At 47.2% G+C, this 25,421-nt stretch overlaps 2 protein-coding genes across 3 annotated transcripts in view; one reads left to right on the top strand and one right to left on the bottom strand.

Moving 5' to 3' along the window:
* Positions 1 to 1,658, bottom strand: part of LOC147194092 (phosphatidylinositol transfer protein alpha isoform) — an 18,771-nt gene extending 17,113 nt beyond the window's left edge. The window contains exon 1 of one of the 2 annotated variants that reach the window (XM_086130353.1): positions 1,523 to 1,658. The gene's annotated coding sequence lies outside the window, so the exon portion shown is untranslated. The remainder of the gene's footprint in view (positions 1 to 1,522) is intronic. The other variant, XM_086130351.1, reaches the window with a different exon arrangement.
* On the top strand, positions 1,544 to 25,421 carry pdlim4 (PDZ and LIM domain 4). The gene is made up of 7 exons (XM_086130350.1): positions 1,544 to 1,685; positions 7,205 to 7,356; positions 14,303 to 14,384; positions 20,000 to 20,307; positions 20,414 to 20,574; positions 22,928 to 23,066; positions 23,883 to 25,421. The coding sequence occupies exons 1-7, from the start codon at positions 1,593 to 1,595 to the stop codon at positions 24,085 to 24,087; spliced, it is 1,140 nt and encodes a 379-aa protein (XP_085986476.1). The 5' UTR covers positions 1,544 to 1,592; the 3' UTR covers positions 24,088 to 25,421.

Here is a 25,421-nt window from a genome sequence, read left to right as displayed (position 1 = left end):
GGCCACTTCATTAGGTACACGGCCCGCGTCATCAAAGGAATAATGGGCTAACAGCTAGCATGTATGGGGCAGTGGAGCCGAAATGGATTCGTCACGATGCACAAACCGGCATATACTTGTCATGAGGAACACTTATCGAGTGATATTTTGCTTATTGATAAACACATTATAAGATGTATTATTAGAAGTAATAGTAATAGTAGTAGTGGCAGTCGGAGTTGTCATAGTACCAACGGTAATACCGGTAGTAGGAGTCGTAGGGGATTCTACTCTTACTGTTCCTACTGTACCATTGTAGCAGTAGTAGTCGAAGTACTAGCAGCAGCACGGAACTCGTACCAGTATCGTAGAAGCAGGATCAGGATATCGCGGTGCGGAGTGAATGTGTAGCGACGTCATTTGAGCGAAGCGCGACTCAGCAGTCAATCATCCACTGCTCTCTGTTGTGTGTGCGTCAGCGCGGACATGTACGCACTCGCGCGTCTTTTGACTCAACCAATCAGCACTGACAACGGACTTGACACATCAAAGAGCTGTGATCTACCACACAAGCTAATATAGCCTAGCCCAGGGGTGGGCAAACTTTTTGGCTCGGGGGCCGCATTGACTTAAAATTTGACAGAAGGGCCAGGTCAGCACGAGCTATGGTACATTAAAAAAAAACTGCATTTGTTGACAGTCCATATCAAACATCAACATAACAAAAGCATGAAAGTACGGTATTAATATACTTTTTTAAAATGACAAAAGTGTTGTTGATTACCTATTTTAGCCTGTGCATCGCTGCAGATGGGTTGTGATCAGACCAGTAGAAGTAGAGCGATACAGAGGTACTAGGTGGTCGAAAAGATTGCCTCGCCCCCCCCCCCCCCGTGTTCTGCAACTTCAAGTCAATGCGCCACCTGGCGGTGAATTGCCTGTCATTACAAGTCCAATTGAAATGAATGCAATCATTCACATCGAACCTTAATTGTGGACCAACCTTCGGCGGGCCGGATTAAAAAGACCAACGGGCCGGATTCGGCCCGCGGGCCGTAGTTTGCCCACCACTGGCCTAGCCACAACCAAAGCGAAGCTGGTTAGTTGAGACGACACCACGCTCGAGGTCGGACGGACACGCTCTCCAGTCATTTGTATGTTTCTCTCTTTTTTCCTCTTTCTGTCCAAATGTATATATTTTTCTACAAACCATAGCTGTCCTGTCCACGTCTGTTTTCGTTCCACCGGGGTTTAGCCAGTGTGTTTATAAAGAGACCTAAAGTCACTTCAGTGTACCGGTTAAGAAAAGTGCACATGAGGAGGACTCGGATGGCCTCTTTGAACGAATCGCGTCCGTCTAAACGGGGAGGGCCGGAGCCGGAGCCCTCCCCAGAGTGGGCGCCACCCTCCCGGGCGAGGGCGGGCTGCTCGGCCCCCCGTCGCACGCGTCACGGGCGGCTCTAGTTATTTAAACTTGATTCGAGACTCAGGGAGAGTTTTTGTCAGGCGGGAGCGCGTCGCCGAGCCGAGCAGGACTCTCTACCTTCCTTCCCCGCGTGGATATTCTTGGCGTCGTCGTCGCGGTCTCCAGGCCCACCGGCACCGGCATCGACATGCCCTACAGCGTGACTCTCCAGGGACCCTCCCCGTGGGGCTTCCGCCTGGTCGGGGGACGCGACTTCAGCACGCCGCTGACCATCTCCAGGGTATGTTTGCGTTCACTCCTCCGGTCGAAATCAGAGCCTCGCTGCAGGTTTAACCAGAATTCGCTTTAACCAGAATTCGCTTTAATATTATGACAAGTTGAGCACAAGTCAGACGTTTCGACCTCATTGTTAATTAATTGATCCGATTAAAAGTACTTAAAGGGGGCGTGCCAGCTGCCAGATGGCGTGCAGGATTTCTTTCCAGCTACAAATTTGTGACGCAGCCAATCATCAATCATGTTCTTACTTCGAATTATTTGTTAAAAGTATATTATTAAGGGATGATGAGGCACAATATTGTTTTATTTTTTAAGTTTGTGTGATTAATGTATTCTGAAGGGACGTTTTTTTCTGATGACATTTTGATATTAGTTTTTTAATTAAGATGTTAATGGGTAATTATTTTGTATAGTACAATCTTTTTGTTTTGGCAAAAACAAAGATTTTTGTTTTGTAAAAACAAGTATTTATTTTACAGCTTTTGTGGGTTTCTGTTTTTCATTGTAGAATTATTTTGTATATTTTATTTGTGTTTAAATGTTTACATTTTATTTGTGTTTATAAAATCTTTTTGAACAGTATATTTGTCTTTTTTTTTTTTTTGGACGAATGAGTTATTTTTATTCTTTTCCGTCTTAATGCTTCCAGAAGAAAATTCCACCAGAACAGGAGAAGACCAAAAACAAATGATACCCAGCATCGCCAACAAAATAGCAACGCCTTTAATTGTCCAATCAGATCGTCACTTGTTGGCTGTTGGTTGCTCATCGACAGATCAAAGATAAAGTAGAGACCGGGTCCAATCAGATTGCTCTCATTTCAGACCCTTGGATATTTTCTTTGACTTGCTGTCAGGCATGGCCTTCGACCCTTTTCTCTTTTAGCTTGACAATCGCTTCTTTACGCAGTGAATGATTATTTTCAGCTGGCGTCGAAGCAATTGTGAAAACAAATGTAATCCCTCCATTGCGGTGGGGAACCTCCGCGAACTTTCCCGAACCCCGTCGGTGCGTCGGGATATGGGTCAGGCGTCAGCGTGCTTGGCAGCGGTTCCGCCAGTAGCCGCTCGTTTTATGAACAACAACACGTGGCGCTGCCGCACACCGCAGGGCTTGTCAAAATGGCTCGGAGTTTGGGAGGGGTCCGGGCGGGGGAGTCGGGGAAGGGGGGCTGGGGGGTGCTGACATTTGTTTTTCATCAGCGCTCATTGGTGCTGCTGAAGGATTCCAGGTGTTCCATTCAAGGCGCCCCCCCACCAACCACCCTCTTCTTCAAACCAAAGCCTCTAACTCGAGGGCCCGGGTGCTTTGGAGATTTACGGCGCAACCCCAATCTCACTCCCCGAGGTAGTTGAATCACACCCGGGCACCCGAGGCCTACCGGTAATTGGACCGCAGACACAAAGAGTCCTGAGTTTGCTTTGCTAACTCGTCACAAAAGGTTCAGCATAGTTGCCTTGGAATTTCCGCGAAAACCTTGACATGACCGGCTGACCATAATCCACCTTCACTGTGTAAGATTTCATGGCCACTTCATTCCGACTGCAGATTTCCATCTAACTCGCACATGTGTGGCTGACCCCCACCTCGGGTCTTGACACAATTTGACGACAAACGTCAACGTAGCGCGTCTCCTATTAGCGCGGCATGACAGGAATTTACGAGACGGCAATAAAAGAAGCTTTTATGAGAATAATTTAACCGAGCGGAACTCTGAGATGTCGTCCTGTAAAAATGAGACGAGCGAACAGCCGGTGCATCTGGGTCTCAGTTCTGTGTTAAAAAAAATAAAAATCTTTTGGCAGCGTCCACTGCGCTGAGTTTATTTGCGCTTAGGCAGCTGTCAACGGCATTCTGACGAAAAATTGGCCTTGAAATTGGCTTTTCATCACATATTCGTCGATGTTAACATTCGCGGTAGCGTCGACGACTTCTTGAAAGCCTCCATTGTCGTTTCGTTTTCACACGTCGCATATGGTAGACGTTTTCCCCCTGATATAGCTTCATCATAAACCTTGTATCGTTTGCTCTAAAATGATCATTTAGTAACGAATACTCCAAATCACCCAAAGTAGAGAAGAAGAGTAACTCTTCATTTTGGCTAACTTGGTGGCAAACAAAATATTGAGCAATAAATCGCATGATATCGATTTCAACTATCATCCAATATCATCGATACGGTCACTATCCATTGTGTGATGTTGCGCCCTTATTGACCAGAGACATTTTAACTCCCAATTTTTGCATTCAATCGTATCATAGATTCCCCCCCACTAATATCAACGATCGCACCATGATGACACTACCGCTATCGTTAGTGATATCGTATCCCGAGCTGCTCCACAATCCCCACTCCCGGTATTAATTTTATGAAGGCAAAAAGCTCTTCCTGCAAATGATTCGGATCTCAAATGACACCACTTGGTGCTTTTCCAGCAGTTCCGCCGCTTGTTTTCTCCGCTTCCACGGAACAACGCTTCAGACAGTTTACCAGAAAACGAGTCGGAATGGGGCCAGCTGGTGCATAGCAAAAGGTGCAAAGATCCCGGCATAAACTTGTTAACGTGCTGCGTGAGGCGCTAAAGCGAGACCGTCACAAATGGTTTTGGTCACCGATGTGATTTATTTTTTTGCGAGGACCTGTTCCATACGACAGCAATGTGCTGGTCTGCTGCCGGGATGGACGCGACCGCACAAACAAAGCGGCCCCAAACAATGATGTCATGAAGCGCCTTCAGCGTGCTCGGTGACCTTATTGTGGCAAAACTTCCAATCTGTCAATCACGACAGCGCATTTTTACCTCCAGCGAGCGCCAAAAGTGCAGATGGAAGTTATTTTGGGTTCGCAATATCACGCCTAAAAAACCCGCGTCAAAGTTTGCCACTCACTTCCCCCGTGAAAAGCTGCTGCGAGGGCCCTCCCAACGATCGTGTCGGGGAATGATTTGACAAAGTTAATACGAGAGAATGAACAACGTGAACTCGGTGTCCTTCTACCTTTGACCTCTGTCAACCACATTCCAGAGGAAAGAACCTGTGACTGGTCATGTCACTGGCACGACCATTTAATCCTCAGCTTTTGGACGGTCAGTTTTTCTTTAGTTTTTCTGGGTTACGTTGTGACCCACGTCTCCTTCGAAGCAAAATAAATTTCCTGGAGAACAATGCAAGGACGCTTGCGGTTGAGCGATTTATTAGTCAGATTTTTACCTCGCACAACTATTGGACCATTTGCAGGAGAAATTTGCGAATCTTATTTCAACTTGCACATCTTCTGGGGGATTTACGGTAGTCAGACAGACGCCCGTAGATTTATGACACTACTGTAAATCCCCCGAAAGTCGCGCAGGTTAAAAAAAGATCTCAAGTCAATGTGTTCACCGTAGACTTGAATTCTCACACCTGTCGTTCCCAATCGTCGTGGACTTTGGCTCAGCTTTGCGTTTTGGCCGTCGCACATTTTCCGCAGGGACGATTGGCACTTTGATCGGTGAACTCCGGGGGGAAATTTGCGACACTAGAAAGAGGGAGAATGATTCAGAAAGTGTGCGTCAAGAGACGGGTCGAATGGCTCCAAGTACTTTGTAAAAAGGAGACACGTGAGCGTGCAGAGTTTGTTGGTAGCAACGCGGTGACTTTCGATCGGACCTCGCCCCCTGGCCCGTCTGTCATTTTACAGCTCAGATTGGACCTGCTTGAGAGATACTTTGCTCTGTGAATGATGTCATCGCGGTCAAGTCGCATTTTAGCGTGTCATGCTAATTAGAGATGCGCACGAGGAAGAGACTTGTGTCACTTTCCTTTTTTTGGATCGTATGACGCTTTAAGATTTCAAACACTTTAGTGGGCTCTTCATGAAACTCGGAATAATGCAAAATGCTAGCGCCCCCTTGTGGCTGATTGTAAAACAATGCTTTTGAAATTGCTGTTTATAATTGTTCTTCCAATGAATGAATGAATGACCTTTTAGGGGGCTTCGAGGTGCCCGCTAGCTCCCAAATTGTTACACGCTTGTACTGAAGACAAACTGGCGAGACAACGAGGCACACCGAGACAAGACTGCAGTGTCAGGAGGGAGCCGATTAGTGGACACAAGGAACTGGGCTGACAAATGGAAACCAAAAAAAAAAAATAAAACGTTTTTCAGATTTTTTTTCCTTCTTCATTTTGATAGAAAAACAAACGGAAGGGTTGGGGGGGGGGGCACACGCTAGATTTGTTGCATTGGAGTTCATCGGATTGTGAACGATGACCCAACAAGAACGTCTGTCTGGCCCACAATGATGTCACACACAAACAAACAAAGGGCTGGAGCCGGCGGCGGTTAAATGGCGTGGGTAAACGGTGACCTGTCGGGAGTGTGTCGGCTCACGCAAGACAGAGCTGCTCTGACTTGCACTCGACTAAAAGCACATAGTGTTGCAGTGCTGAGGTGTCATGTTTGTTTTTACACGGGCTTACTTGCCACAATGACCTCTAAGTTTACTGGAAGTGAGTCACGGGTAAAAGCGGGGGAAAATAGAGAGAGGAACCAGGGGGGAGGGAGGAGGAGGGGGTGGGGGGGGGCGTGCGGTCCAGTCAGAGGCCGTAAATTAGGAATTCCACATGTGAACCACACGACTCAGCTATTAGCACTTCATGGAGCGTGAACCTCCGCTCTGTGCCTTTTAAAACACTTAACGGCTCAGCGCGAAATGGTGGGGGTCGCGGCAGGCATCAAATTGTAACCCATCATGCCAGTTACGGGACCCGTTGACTCACCATTTACACGCACTTTCGTGGAGGCGCAACAAAGACGTTACGACAAGACGACTTGGCTTGTCCGAGTAGGCTGTCGACGCAACTCTGGTGTGAGGAAACGTATCGACCCTTGGGTGGGGGGGGGGGGGGGGGGGGGTCTCCCAATCTCTCCAAAGACACTCTCAAAAATACAACGGCCGAGGAAAACTGCTCCCGTGTCCGACGTTTGATGAGATGAGCCACAGGACCAGACGACAGCGCAACACGATCAATCGGTTCATCGACGTTTGATTGTTTTTTGTTTTGGTTGTGCTGTCACTCGATTTATTGGCAGCAATCATCAAGAGAGGGGGAATTAGCCTGCTACCTAAACGGGCAGCTGTAGAAAGAGAAACCAAGCGTGGTGTGAACACTGGTGAACCGCTTTGCTTTTATTGTAACCACATCACAGACTGCTGGAAAGTGAATAAAGCCCATCGATGCAGGCCCCCAAGAGAAGCCCCGAAGCCCCCCCCCCCCTCAATTGAGAAAATTAGTATCACGTGTGGCTCAGGGTGTCTGACTTCAGACCTCGGCCTCTCGAGGGGGGCGGCGGATGTTCATGCCCGCCATCGCAATGGTTTGACGGATCACAAGGAGGAAGGGGGGGGGGGTGATTTTGTAGGAAACCGGTCCAAATTGATTGATGTGACGCGAGTCCTTAAAAAGAAGGATTATTGTAGCCCACTCAGCGCAAGAGTTGGCCTCTTGTCGAGTTACGACCCCGCCTCTCGTCTCCAGGTGACGGCCGGCAGCAAGGCGGCCCAGGGAGACCTGTGCCCGGGCGACACCATCCTGGCAATCAACGGAGACGTGACCGAGCACATGACCCACATGGAGGCCCAGAACCGGATCAAAAACTGCACTCAGCAGCTCACGCTCATCATCAGCAGGTATTTGCGATCATTTTCAGATCTGGTGAACTCGTCAAAGACTCTTGGACTGCCTGTACCTTTCTCTGCATCACCTTGAGAGGTTTACCAGCCTCAGGATCTGTACCAGAATCTTCCAAGACGTTGCCGTTCACTGTTGAGACGGTTGACTCTCAGGAACTTCTCCGTCAACATGGCCGGATGCCAAAGTAGAGCAAACTTGGCGTGTTACTGAAAGAGCACCAAAATATGCAGATAGGCGCAACTCGATGAGTTTTTCAGCCAACAGTTTGAAGGTCCCGGTCAGAAATCGACCACCGACTTCTGCTGTTCCAGTTCCGAACTTAATTGACAGTACTTGTATCTGTCTAGGACGTATAGGGATATTAAATCACCATCCCGCCGTATGAACACTTGAGCTACTTGTGCACGTGGGGGGGGGGGGGTCGTGAATCGCCAGTTCAGTGTATATACGCGTCGCGTGTTTACTCTGAGAGAGTTAAACGCATCAGAGGCAGAGAAAAGTAGCGACTTGAAGAAAAACTGCGGTTTCGGACTCGTTTACAAGGGAAAGCTGCCAACTGGCAGACGGCGAGGAGTCGCTCTCTCTCTCTCTCTCTCTCTCTCTCTCTCGCTCTCTAAGGGTCACAGCTCTAAATCTGGAACTTTTCTTTTCATTGTACTCGACTTTGCTAGAATGCATCCCAACACCCTTTGCCGTCCAAAGCCAGCTGAGCTTCAAGCGGCGGTTTGTCCACGTCGGGACGTTATTTCGGGAAGCGGGAAGCAGCGCTCGCTCAAGACCAAGGTGCAGATTCTGTGCGCCTGAGTGTGTCTTTTAATTCTGCTTAGACGTCAAGAAGTGATTTCATACCGCACAAGGGAGAACATGTGATTCGGCGTCATAAAACAAAACGGTGCATGAGGGGAGACAAGTTTATTCCATTCGGCTTCAGTGTTGCTTCACTGGCTGCAAACAGATTGGAGGAAGAAGGACATCTGTAGTTTGACTCGGGAGTTCGCGTTTTACTAGGTTTCGGGCTGGAGTTACCGGTGTTGCGTCGCAGGTACCTCGGATTGGTGGAAATCGCAGAGTCAACCGCAGCGCGATCGTTGACCAGCGGCGATAAGAATTCGCGATTGCGCGAGGAGCTCATCAATAGGACAACTTTTACACTGACTTGGATTTCCGTTCGTATGGACGCCTCACTTTCCCGCTTTGACGATTCTGATGATTGTGATTTCAGTTTCTTTGTTTATCAGGCCTGTCCGGTAAACCCGGACGTGAAGTTGGTGTTTCGGTACTTTAACCCGCACCCGCTCTCCTGAATTTGGTGTACAGTGAAACTCCTCTACAACGAAACCTACATGGGCGAAAATACCCCCCTAGTGTGAAAACATCTTCATGCATGAAAGCCACTCCCACTTTTCTGCTCCCCCTATGACGAAAAGTCGTAAATCTTTTTCTCTGCTCTTGCCTCGCAACGAGATTCACAACAAGGAAAACAAGTCTTCCGCAAAAATGTAATCGAACCTCAGCATGCCACAGCGACCTCTACTGCTTCGTTCGGAAATGGCAACAAGTCTCCTCCGCCCATCAACTTGCTCCCTGCTGCCATCAGCGTCGGAATTTCTCACACCTCTTAATCTTACCAGCCTCGTCTCCCCGTGACTGAGATTCGTCATTCAAATGTGTTCTTTCAATTCCCTGCCTGAACTATTAGCTCAAGTAAATCACCCCACACTGCCGTTGGGTTCATTATTCACTCGGGGGGGTTCCGTGTCGCGGCGGGCCGGAGTCGGAGCCACCCGGCAGAGGGTGAAACCGGGCGGGCCATTGGTATGCGACCTTGCAGTCATATACCGCGTGAATAATGACAGTGTGAGTTGCCCCGCCTCTGGACAGGACGGGTGAGGCGCACACATTTGGGATATTTAGCGCCGAGGTGAAAACCAGCTGCCGTTGAACTGAAAAGGGCAGCCTTTAGATGAAAAGTCGCCAATGGAAGGCTCTGTTAAGAAAATAAAAGATTCCCCCAGCCACCCTGATCCAGACTTTCTGGTGAAACGAGTACTCGCAAAAGGAGGAAAAAAAAAATTAGAAGGGAGGCAGTTGTTCCTGGCGGACGGGAGGAAAGAGATAGGGCGGCACAGCGAGGAGCTTATGAAAAGCCGAGAAGAGGAGCGGTGGATCGCAAATCCACACGTCACTGGAAATTCAATCAAAGCACCGAAGCAACCGCCACTGAAGCTTTCTGTTGTTGGGGGCGAGAAAACAAATAGCGCAGCACAATAGATAAGCAATAAAAGTCGGTGTCGGCTTACATTTCAAAGCCATCTTGAGACTTTCCGTTTTCATTCCAGTATTGGTCCGCTGCCACATGAAATATTTAGAAAGTAATTGCAGCCATTAGTCTCCCTGTGCTGACTCACAGGAACATAATCCTAATGGAGGAGGACACTTCTGAGATCCCCTTGCCCCCCCCTTTTTTTTTTTTTTTAAAGACTTTGCTATAAAATCCTCCTCGTCGAAACGGGAGACCTGTAATTTGCCGGTGCTGCCGATGGACAAATATACGAGTCTGCACGTCTGCCTGGGAACCCAAATTACAGTGCGCAAAATGGATCTGAGCCCCGCTGTGAAATGCACAAATGTGTCTTTGGATGTTTCTGCATCCATTACCGTCACAGGCCGCATTTTTGATTTTCAAGGATGTGTCCCCTCCCCACCATCACCACCACCCATTGGATCATGGGAGTTGGTGCTCAAAGGTCCATGACGGCTGCACGGCAACGTCTGCTCATGTCTTATTACTGTTGTTTGCTATCATGTCTTACTTGGAGATGTCAAAGTTGCAGTGATCCAAAAGGGGCCTCTAAAAGACATCCTGGTACCACGAAGGAGACTTACCCCCGCCCGCTACCTAAACGTTCATCCAGATATCAATTTGCCAACGAGGCACTTAGGAGAGAAATATCAAGTCGGCCTGGAACCTTAAAAGCCGACCTTGCCACTTAACTGACCCCCTCAACCCGTCGTACATCCTAAGACGGGCACTCGCCTCTCAGGCCCCCGAACGCTCTCACAAGGAACGATCCTCCACCCACTGAACTTCCTCACGTTCCATTCCTATGAGAAAATTTCCAGACAAATATTCAATTTTTAGCATCTGCTGGTCCTTGAACCTTGAACCCTGTCGCCAGTGACGAACCTCAACCACAAATCCTCGCCCCCAAAGTCCACTTCTATCTGGAATATTTGTCATCCAAGTCAAAGTGTGCACTAAAAACCCGTTCCACGCTGACTAGATTTTCCATCGGTGGACTGGCTGATCCCTTACTTCGCTCGCCCCTCCCACCCCTCCGTGTACCTGCTGCCCTTCTCAACCCCAAAACCTCTCCCTTTCCTTCTTTTATATCCCCGGCTTTCTCTCCGAGGGCTTAGCGGAGAAAGCCGTGCAGTTACGAAGGCCTAAGAGGCAGATGGCGGTTGGGACGAGTGCCAGGCCGCTTGTATGGAGCCCCCCCCCCCCTGCTGATGGATGTGCTGAAAGCCCGGACTGAAAGTATGTTTTGTTCATAAAAGGATACCCCCGCTGTGCTGCAATTTCACTTACATGAAAGAAACATGGCAGGATTAAGTGTAGACTGGAGTCGTACAACAGGTGGAAACCTGTCAACGCAACTGCAAGGAAAGTTGAACGGAGCACAGACCTCCAGCAGGGGCCACGAATAGCTCAGATGCACGATTCCATAAGAAATTAAGTGAGGCGAAAAGAAATGACTGGATCTGCTGGTTATGGCTCCTGGCCTGGAGCCCAAGCCTCCGCCATGTTCTGTGTAAAATCTGCCGGACTCTTTCTGCGGACTTGATGAAGTACGGTGGTACCTCTACTTAGGAAATCAATATGTTCTGGAAGAAATTTCTGAACTTTAAAATTTTGTAAGACGCATTTTCCATGTAAATGCCCTAATCCGTTCCAAGCTCCCCAAAATTCTGACCTAAATGTTTTCTAAACAATAAAAATGCATCCAAATGTGTAACAAATGCACATTACAATTAGATTATTGCACAATAAATGAGAGTTGTGCATAATATAGAAAAATAAAAACTCAAAATGATGGTCATTTAACTTTCAACTGCCTCCTGATCGTTTTTTGCCATTTTTTTGTTCATGTTCTCTCTCAGAAATGGTTTTTGCCTGGCCTTTTGTCAAGAACTGATCCAAGGACGTTTGCTTTTGTCGGCTTTTAACAATCCTTCGAAAATGTCCAAGGCAAATATCAGCATAGTGAGAGATCGCCTGACTGGTGATTTCGTATGAAGAGACGTTCGTAAGCACTGTAGATTGTTAAAGATGGGGGGGGGGTTCGGGGGTTATTGGAACATTCATTTCCAGAGCTTAAGAATTACAGACAGCGGGCACAGAAAAGACAGAGTCCGGGTTTCCCTGGTGCTGGTGGATCTGATCTGTGACTCACCGCTAAGGAATTACACACAAGGCTGCACCGGACCAAAGGAACACAAGACTCCAGCGGGGGACAAAAGGCCCAAAGAAACTCACTTCATCCCCTCCCCACTTCTCACGCAGTCTTTTGTGGACAGTGGAATGCCACGTCAATAGAACTTTGGAACCACGATCGGTTGGATTCATCATTCATTGTTGTCTTCGCCATGATGCAGGACCAGGCCCTGAGTGACTCCCTCTCAGATGCTCTTGTTGAAATCGTCTCCGCTTACCAACCAGGACCAAACTTTTCAAGGAGACGTAAGTTAGTCACCGAAAGCTATTTGGCTTAAATTTTGGGGTGCTCGGATCAAACACTTGTTGTGAGTTTTGCCGATCAACTTCTTGACTTGAGGAGATTCCCTCCAGGGCAGACGTTCACCCCTGCGGGTTCAGGAGAGCAAATGAACCCACCGCTGGCTAACCTCGCCGTATTTCAAGCACCCATAAAGATGAAATACATTTCAACTCGTGTTGCCCAGATGATACAACGATGCAGCTTTGCTTACCCTTTGGCTTTGACAAAAGATTTACTTTGTTGTTTCATTCCATACTTTCATCTGTGGGCAAGCCTTCCAAAATTCCAACTACTTGTGGTAGAAACGACTTTTTTTTTTTTTTGCGGGACGAGGATTTAAGCTGATAGGAAAATATTCCAGGAGAAGACGCATCTCAATTTGGGGGATAACTGCTTTCTAGCCGTGCGTCTCATCCTTGCCATGGAACGTGGCCTATCTCGAGAAGCCAAAGTAAATTTAGCCGACCGCTGAAAAGGAAAAAAAAAAAAAAAACCCAACCCATCAGGAAATTAAACCTGGTCAAGGGGTGGAAAATATGACGACGAGAAAGACAGGGAAACTCATCCTGGGAGTCTCTGATGCACCTCTAGAAATTGTTCCAGTCCGTGTCCTTTTTCAGCTTGTTTTTTTTTGGGGGGGGGGGGGTGTATACAAGCTAAAAATATGAGAAGCGAGGAGCTGGACAGCAGGTTGCAACAACCCTCGCAAAGCCCCCAACCCCAGACTCCACAAATCTGCTGTAGCCATCAGACTGAAAGGAGCAAAAGGAGGTCGAAATAACAGGACGGTCGCTGGCAGCCCGCAGCTGGATTTTGACGCAAAGTATCTTTGCTTCCATCAGCCTCAAAGATAGCAGTTAGTGCTCGATAAATCAAGCTTTTTTTTTTTTTTTTTTTTTTTTTTTTTTAACTTCCTTGGAAGGGCTTCAGCGCCGACTTGAGATGAATAAAAGCCGCCGTCCTGATGATCAGGAGGAGCCGGCCGTTTATCTTTGTAATCTCTTGAAAAGTCATCCGTCCGCCGGTTTGTGACTTATTGTTGACTTTGCTTTGAAATGTTTCCACTCTGGGGGGGGGGAACTCCACGTATTGAAGATTTGTGTTGTATGCGAAATGAATTGACACCCCCCCCCCCCCCACCCCGCTGCCTGTTCGCAGCCGTTCACGGAAGTGACCGAAAGTCTTGGTCCCATTTCTTGCCTCCCACTTTCCACTGATGTCCTCACATTCCCATTATTGTTATGGAGATGAATACTGTGTTCCGTAATCCTTACCCCACCCACCCGCCCCGGCCCCCCAAATGTCAATCCAAAGTAGCACCATCCCTCTGTCTGAGTACAAACTGCTCTTGTCCGTGCCGTCGCCATCGAGACCAAAACACGACAACGGAAGCGACCGACGGCGTTTCATATCTCCGCTTCGTGTCCTAAGCTCGCCTCGTCTTGGATCCTTTCCCACTCGACAACCATCGCCGCGGCGACGGAGGACCGTCGGAGGCGACGACGCCGCAAGTTGTTTGTCGCGGGACGCCAAACTGAACCCGAGCCTGTGGCTATGACTCACGGGGTTTTATTAGCTCGAAACGCAGCAAAGCGTCACGTGTTCCGACTTTTTCAAAAGCGAAAGCGTAAATCATCCGACGGGGGCTGCGTTCGCAAAGTTGAATGATGTATCTCGTCACAGCTGCCAGTCAGTGAGTCATGTTCTTTCTTGTAAGTCACCGCAACTGGAGCCAATTACAAGTAACCTAAAGATATACTGTATGTCATAAGTTATGCCCCCCCCCCCCCAAAAATGCTTGATTGCTTATCATGTGGAGTTATGACGTGCCGACAACTTTATCAAATGTTACAACTGGGGCCGGTGTGGGTGGATCGTTTGTCCGTTCTTGAAAAATGAGGCTTGGGAATTTTTCATCTTTCATTAAATCATCATTCTATGAAATGATTCGACGACATCAGGATTGGCTGCGCTTCATTGCATCCCTGAAGATTTTATTTCAGAGTCACAATACATTAAACCTTTTAAGGGATGGTCTGTGAGCATTTTGGGCAGGGGGGGGGGGGGTTAAATAATCTTGTGCCCCAACCGGTCCGCGGAGATGATTGTCTGGAGAGAGCAGGATGATGATCAGGACTTTCTCACCGGTATTGTCTTTCAGGTCGGGATCGGGAGAACGAGTGTGGTCGCCGGTGGTTAGCCAAGATGGCAAGACGAGCCCTTACATGGAATCTGACTCGCAGGTAGACACCCGTTTTCATGATACAAAACACTTTGGGGGGGGCGGTGCATTCCTAACGCAAGTGATGAGTTCGATGCCTGCCTGGACTTGGTACTGGGCTGAACTCAAACGTCATCAAAACATTGCAAGGTGAACCGCAATTTAAATATGTTGATTTGACGTGATTTCCCCCAAAACCCAAAAGACGAAGTACGAATTCCAACTGCGCGGACGTTTCTGACCGGATCTCGTCGCAGAGTTGCTGACGGATTGTCAAAGCTTTCCCGTGACTCAAAACGAGTTGAATTAAAACTCCCCCAAAAAAAGCCACTTATTTTGTTATTTTGACTTCAAGATGGCGCCGCGAGAGTGGCTGCCTTTACAGCAGCTCCTAGATTTTGTTCTTCTCCTTCTTCCTTTCATAACTTTGCTGCTAGTGAATTGGGAATTTCTCCATTGTGAGACGAATAAAGGTTTTCTTGTCTTATCTTAATTTGTCGGATGAATGCAGCGATTCTTATTTATCTGCTGATTCTTATTTATCTGCTTCGCTTTGTGGCAATGATGTGTTTTGATAGTCTTTTTTTAATTATTATTATTATTTATTTGTATTTCCTCCCCCCCACTCAGAGTTCAGAGAGAATCAACGTGGGAGTTGCTTTGTTTAAAAAAAAAATTTTTTTTAATTAACTGCTTTGATTTCACAGTGTGCAACTTTTGATCTTGATTTTAAAAATCCATTCCAACTTGATCCCGGGCTTTTGATGGCTGCGATGATCATTCGCGACAGACCGCAACTTGCCATCTGGGGTTGTAAATTCAGCGAGAGTCTCTGTTGATCATAAACAGCATCCATAGAAACAGTCAAGACCGGCCTCCAAGAATAGCGTGTCCCGGGATAGCGTCGTAAAAATGAACAAACGCATTCAGTGCTGAAAAAAAACAAACAAAGTCGATTGTTCTCCGATTGGACCAGCTGCCAGGATGCATTTTTTTTTTCTTTTTTAAGTTTTCCGCAGGTTCTGAAGCGTTTGGGGAAAGGATGGGAAGTGTGGGGAGGTGCCAAAATTGGTGCACATGTGGATGGAGCCTTTGAGAGAGACAAGGAAGCGTCTTTTGGCAAGCCTCTTGGCCGTTGCAAGTCCAGCGGCGACCGCGCAAAGAGCTGAGGTGGCATTTATGATCTGTCACTCCGTCTAGGTTATTATTATTTTATTTTTTTCAGCCTGGGAGACGCAACGGATGCCGTCGTATTGTCTTTTGGCATTCATCGAGAATTGCGGTCAAGTGAGCTGAAGCGTTTGGTCTTTTGCACTCATGCCAGAGGTTTTTTTTTTTTTTTTTTGCTTTGAAACAGCAAAACCGTTAAAACTCCAGTCAAGGTCACCTCCAGTCTAGATTTTATGATATCTGATCTCATCTCAACAAGGTGTCTTGTACCTTAAAACTGTCATGGCGGTCGTGTCGGAAATTGTGGATTGTAGCTTGTCGATGGCACCCGAAACCACGAGCGATGGTTTGCTTCAAGGGCTCGTTGACGCCACATTTTTTTGTTCTTTTTACAAGCCGGCGGTTGGCAAAATGTGGCCAAGGTCAGAAACGGAGCAAAATTTTTCGAAACCGTTGCGAACATGATCCAATTGGATAGCGTCCGTTAAGAAACGCCCAGTGGAGGTCAAGACTCCTCGAAATTCCACCACGACACACTTTCGGGTAGCGCTAACATACCGCAAAACCCGGACGCTGTCGTCTCGCAGGCTTCGCCGTAACAAATGGGCCGCGCACATGTAGCGCAGGCCGCGTTATTTACATTGCTGACTCACGCCGAGTTCATGACTTCGATGGCGATGACGGCACACGCTTTGCGCGAGCGTTGGCGAGCTACTGCGTTTCTGTCGTCGTCCTCATCATCCAGCGCAGCTAGCGACCGGCGAGGCTCTGTCTCGCTTGCTCCCAAAACGCCGCTTCGACGACACCCAAACCAAAGACACATGGCGACACGCTCGCGGCCCGAGGCAAAGCTCGTGTGCGAGCAAAACGGTGTCGCAGGCATCCATCCACGCCACTTCAAAAGCAGCCCCCCCGCTGGAGGCATCCAAATCATTCCCCACTTGAGTTTTTAGGGCCAAAATAAAGATTCTAGACAGGGAGACAAATGGGAAGATTTGGAAGTCATTAAAATGTTGCAATGGAACAAACAATTGTTGACGTTGACAAAATTTTAAGACCGCAAATGGGAGCGGGGAAAGCCGCTGACTTGCAGGTGAACCTTGGAAAAAGGGGGGGAAAGGGGGCCTCTTGGGTGTAGCTTGTCGGTCAGCGTGAAACTGTATATTCCTGGCGCAAAAACGTCGGAAATGCATTGCGTGGCAGTTCAGAAGTGGCGGCGTGGAGCTTATTCAGGTCTGGCGTGAGCGGACAGATCAATTCCTTGCAGGATTTTATTTTTTTTTTTTATCATTGCAAAATCTCAACGTCATTTCTTGCACATGACAATGTGACATTTTGGTACAGTTTTTTTTAGCAAGGCTCATGCAAGTTGAGACACGTGATATTCTTTCGGGGGCGGGCACATAAAATAATTTGGTGGGCCAGATCTGGCCCCCAGGCCTTGAGTTTGACACATTGATTTAAAGCTTTGCCAGCATATGATGACCGTCAGCATTCTTGTTAGCATGTGTCCTAATACCAAGGTCAAGTGCCCCCCCCCCCCTTCCTTCCATTTTTCTAGTGGCCTTCGGTGGAAAAATGTTGGCCCTTTTTGCTCAATTGTGTTTTATGAATGGAACCAGGTTGTTTGATTCCAGGAATCGCATGAAAAAAAAAATCTAGTTTTTCCAGCTGACTGGCTTGTAACAATACGGAATCACTTGAGGGTTTCAGATTCTCGCCCGTTGCCAAAATGTGTTTACGGCGGCCAGCCTTGCTTCATCCCCCTGCCAGCGAATGCGCCAAAGCGCGGCGGAAAAGACGTTTGGAAAGCGCTCGACACCTGTGACCCGCTTGATTTGCTTGTTTCTCTTCACTCGTCATCCGCTTAATTCCTCCCCGAAAAGTGTCCCACTCAGTCGATGTCTTCTCTTGATGAGGTCATGTTGCGGTGCTTTCTCCGGGAGTGGGGGGGGGGCGCAGAAACCTCGCTCATACCCAGAAAAGTCCTATTCTTTCATTTATTTTGAAGAATTATTGCCCGATGGACATTTTTGGTCCTCGTGTGTGCAACTGGTGGAGGTTCAGCCGCTGCAATGGCTGCTGTTGTGTTGAAAAGCGGGTCCTCGAAATCCAGGGCCTGGTCATCCCGGGCCTCCACCAAAGAAGGTTGCATCTGCGTAGCTACTTTTTGTTTGTTTGTCGGTCAGCAGGTTTGCGCGAGCCCTTCAACAACCGACTTTTTTGAAAATGTTGGCGTCTATCAGGCCAGATAGAATCCATGAAAATGTCGTTGCAGATCTGGTCTCCGCAGTTTCAATCAGCGGCCCGGTACCTGGACGGGCCCGTGGCCAGAGGCCATGTTGTTTTCCCGTCTCTCTAAATGCCGCCCGTGTGTCTGTCTCTCCTCCCCCTCAAGACTCTCCTTGTGTTTGCTTAGCGGTGCAGAGCACCATGAGAAGGGGCTTCGGTTTTTGAGGGTCCGCCGGGATTAAGCCTCATGGGAGAACTAGGTGTGTGTGTGTGTGTGTGTGTGTGTGTGTGTGTGTGTCAATGTTTTGGTTTCCGGACAATCAAGGCAGAGCCAAGCAGGGGTCTGGAAACACGTGATTTCAATTTAGGTCCTCCACTTTGACTTCCCCCCCCCTCCTTCTTTTTGACCTGAAGTCACTGAGGTACACCGAGGAACCTCTTTCCCACCGAGAGCCTGCAAAATTCCTGAGCACTATAAGCAGAACATTTGATATTTTAGGAGTTTTGTACACATTAAATGTGGCGTGATGTTTGAAGTAGTTGTCAGTCGGTGACGATCGCTTTCGACACAACATGGAGTTCAGTCGATGGTGTTGCCACAGCGAGGCCCCTTCTCTGTGTCTGTACCTTTCACACAGCAATTTCAGAAACGGGTAGAAAATTGGACAATCGAATCGAATTTGACAAGACGGTGAAAACTGGCCCCACAGTTCGCTTCAAACCTACTTTAAACTTCTTCCCCCGGCATCAGACGCAGGCACCATCAATCTCTGAAACTGCCCCCAAAAGTGTTGATACCTTTCACACAGAGACCAGCTGTCACAGTAGCCCTGGCATACATCCGTCTTTGCCTTTCACGCAGAATCAAGCAGGGCTGCGATATTCTAAAACGAGTTTCCTCAAACAATCCCAACAGCCAATGCTGCATGGATGGTGGACATGTGTCGTTTCAAATGTCCTCCTGATTTCACAAGAGGAGACCCATATTGATTTTTGAATGTGATTCAAGAGGCCAGATAGGGTCATATTGGTTTTGAACATGGTCACAATTTCGGAAAAAGCGGCCTGGAAGAATGTTTGACGAGGTCTTTGAGTTGCTTTGGCTCGTCTTTATCATTCAAAGAGTCTGTCTGGAGCACACCAGGCAATAACAGGGAGGCCTTTTTTTTTGTTGTTGGAGTGGGGGGTTACCAAATGTAAACTGACTGGTCGAAGGAGAGGAGGCTTCCAGAAAAGGCCTGATTATGGAGGACCCGTGTGTGTGTGTGTGTGTGAGGTCCCAACAAAGTGTCAAAACAAGATGAATTCCAGCTTTTCCCATCGGTTGACGTGACCCATCTGGAGAAGCAACGTGTTCAAAAGTACTGGGACACCTGGTTGTCCCACTGAAATATGAGTTCTCTTCTCTTTTTCGGAACCGTTTCTCAAAATGAAGCTGAACGGACAAACGAAGTGGGACACGGCGGCGAGACGAGCTCAGGTTGTCTGAAGGAATTCCACTACTGTGGACAAATCTGTCGGCAAATCTGGTGCTGGTATTTTGTCATGTAGCGCCCTCTGCTGTCGACTGAAATTGACGTCGATGTGCAAATGTGACAGCTCAGCAGTTTCCTGGGATTGGTCACGTGACATCGGTAATGCGAGCCCGAGGGCACTTTGATGTCAATTTCAGTTGATCGACTCGACGTGGATCAAAGTGTCGGCTCACCTGGTGTGAAAACCGAAAATAGTTTTTCTCGTCTTTTTAAGAATTTTTTCCCCAAAGTGACAGGGTACGGACAATAGTATTGGGACGCGACAATTACCTGATGATAGAAAATGTCTTTGGGGATTTTCCAGAAGACACGACATGGTCAAAAGTATTACACACGACAATTACCGGAAGTGAACGTAGTCCACGTTTGTCCATCTGGGACATTTTTCAGCGACCTCGCTTGCTATTTTGTGGCAACAAGTCGTATCGGGAGTTGACCTCAAGCAAAACTCACTGACCGCGGTTGTGTGTGCGCTCACATGTGCATCTGTGTTGCATTAACGCGACGCATTCCTCCGAGCGGCTCCAGCCGAGCAAGAATGGTGGAGGTTTGCGTTCCGGCGCAATGGACGTCAACGTCATCATTCAGTCGATGTAAAATGGGAAAACACACTTTTAGTTCATCATCCATCCTATTGAATACACCAGAGGGAAATCTGTGTTTGTTTTCCTCTTGGAAGAAACTATTTCTTTCTCCACAGAACTTCCGGCCCATCACCAGCGGCTACAGCAACTACAGCCGCAAGGCCTCGTACACCCCCGAACCTCAGCCCCCGCCGCCGCCTCCGCTGGTCCCTACGCAACATCACCCCCATCAGCAGCAGCAGCAGCAAGCCCCCAACCACTCTCTCAACGGCCATTCCAAGACCAACAACAGCCACGGCTACGCGTACGGCAACGGGCACGCTCAGTACAACAACCCGACTGCGCTGTACGCCCCCAACGGCAGCAACGGGGACCGATCCCTACATGGCAAAATGGGTGGTCTCAGCCTGAGCGCCCCTCACAGGTGAGGATGGAAATTGCACCAAATACCCTGTCGAGTGAATTCCGAGATTTTTCTTTTTTTTTTCAAAATACATTCGACATGTTTGAATTGAATTGTCTTTCGCTAGCCCCGAGCCTCCCGCCCCCTCCCCCGTCCAGAGCCGCGACAGCGCCGACATGCAGTCGCACGTCTACAAGATGCTGACGGACTACGAGGAGCCCTCCTCGGAGCCCAAGCAGTCGGGGTCCTTTAAGTACTTGCAGGGGATGCTGGCGGCCGAGGACGGGGGTAAGCAGTTTTTCAAGGCGGCGCGGATCCTTTTCCAATTATCATGCGTTAAAATAAAATAGTATGTACAAGTAATGACATGAAAATGCCACTGTTCCCTCGAAACATTGAAAATAAAAAGAAATAAAAACTACAACTGACTGTGCGAGCTCTTCGAAAACAGTAAAATAACAGAAATGAAATAAAATCACTGGAATTTGAACAAAAAATTGAAGCACTAACGAAATAAACGGAGTGTTCCCCTCAAATATGAAAATATTTTTTTTAAACATGAAAAATGTGAAATGTGAGGAAAAAAATACAATAAAATTTCCAGTTGTCTCACAATATTAAAAATGTACTGTACATCATTTAAATAACTAAATCTTAAAAAAAGAAGCAATTCCCACCATCGTTCCATAACTAGGCGATACCCGAGCGGTGGCGTTAGTCAGACGCAAGCCGCCCGGCACCTGAACAAGAACCCGTTTGCGTGTCTGAGAATTCGTCACATAACGACATGATAAATCCCCGCGTGGCTCGTCCGTCTCGCTGACATACTTTTCCTTTTATAGACGGACGCGGCGAAAGAGAGAGAAAACATGGATGAGGAAGAGGAGGGTGGGTGGGAGGAAGATGAGGGCTCTTTAAATAGTTCAGAGCAGGAGGGGGGAAGCCACCATTTAAGACAATAAACTGAGTAAAATAGGCTATCAGAACGGTCGGAATTTCCATTTGTTGAGTTGTACCTGATGGCTACTCAGGATTTTCTTTTTTTTTTTTTTTTTTGCGCAAACGCTTCATCATAACATAACCGACACTTGTTTTTGGACCACTGCACTGTAATCAAGTTCACATGAATAGAGTGAGCGCATTCGTGCAAACAGATACCGTGTCTTGACTAGATTAAAGCACACGGCGACTGTCTGGGTCGCTGGATAAAGTCTTGTCATCTTGACGGACAAGTTGAACCCCCACTGAGAGGAGGATTTGCCTTTGAGGGGCTTTTACCGCCGTCTCTTTACTGGAATTCCACAGACTCCCAGAGATGGTGTCTCGAGTTGGAGAAATGAGACGCTCGGGTTTGCTTCAGGAGTTGATCTGCTTTTCCTGTGTCAAAAGTTTGGAGGGGTACAACCCCCCCCCCCCCATAGACCCCCCCCCCCCAAAAAGGTCTTTATTTCGGGAATTAGAAGTAGTCACAAATAGCATCAGTGTTAGCACAAAACCTTCAGGCTTCTGCTAGAAAACAAACATGTCAGGAAAAGCCTCCTCGAACAGCTGAACTTTATTTGGGACACTTTGAACAGTGGCTGAATTTGAGTCTTTGCCAATTTGTAACTACTCTAAGTAGCTAAATAAATCATGAAAGGAAATGAAATAAGTAACTAATGTCAGGAAAAGCCTCCAAGAACATCTGAAGATTTTTGGACAGTGAAACGAGGTTGAATGTGGTTGGTTAATTCTGAACTCCACCCTATTCTCAGTTTGTAACAGAGTAACTAACCAAGTAACGGAGTAAGTGATCTGGTGGGGTTGGGGGGGGTTTATTAGCCTCATCCGCAGTTTGAAACCAAGTAACTAAGTAAAGCAAAGTAAGCTTAAAAAAAGCATACGAGAACAGCTAAACTTTCACTCCAAACAAGCTGCATCCTCAGTTATTGAGGGTGTGCGCACTTATGCAACCACATTATCTCGGTTGGTTATTTTGAATCCTCCTCTCGAAAGGATTTTGTGACTTATTCTTTAACCTCACAATAACTTTGCATTCGATGAGGGATGCGTCGACTTTTTCTTTCCACTGAAGCCAGTTGATGCGGCTAGCTTGATGGCAACAAAGCGGAACGAGACTCCCGTAAAAGGCGGTTTTCCGCGATATGGACTTTGCAGACGTATGAAAAACCGCGCCAGTGCTCCGGACCAGAACTCGCCTCCCTCGCGATCGCGACTCTCGCTCTTTTCGACGCAGACGTGCTCGAGACAAAAGTGAAGGCGGCGCCGTTAGCATGCGGCTGCTCCAGAGCGCCGTCCTGGCAGACATTAGCGCTGATTGATGGTCCGCTTCACGTGGCGTGCGAGCCATTTGGATGCCTTCGGGAACACGAAACATGAGAATGGATCTCATTTTTAAAACGGATACATTTGTACTGGTGCGTGAGGTCATTAAAAAAAAATCATAACAATTGGAATGTACATATACTGTCAAACATATGACATTCTTATGAAATGATAATGATATATACAGTTGCTTTCATGAATAAATTAACCAAAAATCTATCATGTATTTGAAATTGTGAAATGAATTACAAATAAAAAGAAAGCACTTTTATCGTCTGCGGTGGCGCCATTATCATTATTTTATTTTTTTTCGTAGGCGTGTCCCCGACAGAGAGGATGAGGAGCTTGAGGTCGCCGGTGCGATCGCCCGTCCCCAAGCTGGGAAGCCCCCTGCCCGGCGGCGTGCCGGGCCTCCAGAAGCTCCCGCAGTGTACTCGCTGCTCCACCGGCATCGTGTAAGTACGCTCGGCATTTTTAAGACCTCATGTTGAAGTTGTCGAAGTAGTCCGAGCGGTTCTCAAAGTGTCGTACAAGGAGCACGGATACCTCTGCTCGATACTTGTCACGTTGCCCTTTTTTTTTAAGTGCACAGTTTAGGGTTAGTTTTGGTTTTTTTGGTTTTTTTTTTTTTTTTTTTTAGGTTATTGGAATACAATGTTGCCTTCAAGGAGTGTTACTCGGTGAGCTTGACGTGCACCAACAGGCAAAAAAACCGCAGGAAGTTGAGTCTTATTCATCAATGAAATTGTGAACACACACACACACACACACACGCATACAGATGCACAAATACAAAAGGTTGGACCCAGCCCTGCTGCTTGTAAAAGGACTAGCCAAGCAGTAATGTCAAGAAGTACACACATGCGCACACGCACACACACATTGTATGAGTTTGTGGGGTTGTTTTTTTTCTGACTCCCATTTATTTTGTGTGTAATTCCCCAGTTGACCACTAGATGACGACCCTCGATTTAGTTTGACACTGAATTTGAAAGACTGAAAACAGGAAGTATTTTGTCAGACACAATTCAATGTTAAATCCGGAATGGATTTTTTTTTCCCCTCCCAAATGGGGAAGTACAAATAAATAACTGATAACTTCAGTCGCAGAAGGGTTCCCCCTCCCCCCCCCCCCCCTCTTCTAAGTTGTATTTTTACAGGTTTTAAGGTTTTCTCATCCTCCACTCAAGATTTTGATCTCACACTCTCGGCTACTTTTGGGCATTTTGAATCCTCTGGGCATGTTTTTGAACTACGCCTTTTCCCTCCAGGGGCACCATCGTGAAGGCCCGCGACAAGCTGTACCACCCCGAGTGCTTCATGTGCGACGACTGCGGCATCAACCTGAAGCAGCGCGGCTACTTCTTCATCGAGGACAACCTGTACTGCGAGACGCACGCCAAGGCCCGCGTGCAGCCGCCGGAGGGCTACGACGTGGTGGCCGTCTACCCCAACTCCAAGGTGGAGATCGTGTGAGGCGGACGGAGGACAGGACGTTTCGGCGTAACGCTCCATCATAGCTTGCGTTTGCTTTCGGGGCTTCGGGAATGTCACTTTTTCCTCTTTGTAAGCGGCCATGCATCGCAGGCGTGTGTCACGGGGAGCGCCGGTGGAATGTCGACATGTTGTTTGGCTGAACTCTAACCCCCGGCTAAATGGCTCCATATGCAAGCATATGCAAGCAGCTCCGCCTTTGCAAGTGGAAACAAAAAAGCCGGCAGGAGGGAGAAGGACAACACTTTTCCCCTCTTTTTCTTCTTATTGTGTTTTTTCAATCACTGCATTTCCCCGGCTGCATTTTTTTTTTCCTAGGGGGAACCCTGTAAGTTTGGGTTGAAAAAAGAAAAAAAGGTTTTAAAAAATGTTGAGAAAGAAAAATATATTTTTGTGTACATGTTATTTTGTCAATGCATTTCTAACGACCGACGACTTTATGTGTGTTTTTGCGATTGGCGGGCTGGCTCAGTCCACGACGGCATCAACGTACAATGGTGCCTTGAGATATTAAATTTAATTTCAACAATCTTTCCCCAGTGAATTGTGCAGAAATGCCATTCATCTGTTCCGGCCATTTTTGGTATGATGCGTTGCTTGTTCGCATTAAGCTAAACAGACTTATACAAATAAGAATGTAATTCTCTATTGTTTTATGTTTACTTTGACAGTAGACTTTAGACGGCAGTGGCGACAAACAACTTCCACCCCTACCTTAAATTTTTGTCTGCAAGTCAAAGCAAAAAAAGAGAAAAAAATCACAATAAAATCGGATCACTCAAATCTCAAGGTACCATTTTCCATAACATAATGCAATGAATTTAAAAAAAAAATAGTCATCATTCTGGGGACCGAACGGATGTTCTATTTTTTTCTATCAAAAAGTATTTTTATCATTGAAAACGTGACCATTTTTTTCTATAGTGTGCAGTTGTAAATGTTGAAAAATGTATATTGTCGCCACACTACGCTTTTTTTTTCTGTTGTACATATACTAAAAACGCTAACTGTATGCCATCTCCTGTACTTTTGTTGTTGTCTTGGCAACACATCTTGTTGTTTATTAACTTATTGTCAAGCCAACACTCTCAACACACAAAAAAAAACGGTTAGAAAATAACGCAATGTAGACAATTATTGTGCGATAATCATTAGAATGTGAATAGCAACCAGGCTTTATTACCTGTGGAGTCCCTCAGGGTCTCATCTTTCAAGTGCCTGAACACGCCCCCTGCTGATGTTATTTAGTTGCCAACTGCCTTTTTTTCTGGATGATTTTGACTTTGTTATTAAATGATTAAAACCTGTATGAAAAA

This window comes from Hippocampus guttulatus, chromosome 15 (genome assembly GCF_054856545.1).
Source record: "Hippocampus guttulatus isolate MCC_2025c chromosome 15, RoL_Hgut_1.0, whole genome shotgun sequence".
Taxonomy (NCBI): Eukaryota; Metazoa; Chordata; class Actinopteri; order Syngnathiformes; family Syngnathidae; genus Hippocampus; species Hippocampus guttulatus.
The sequence above is the reverse complement of the archived record's forward strand: the minus strand, read 5'-3'. Positions and strand labels throughout refer to the sequence as shown.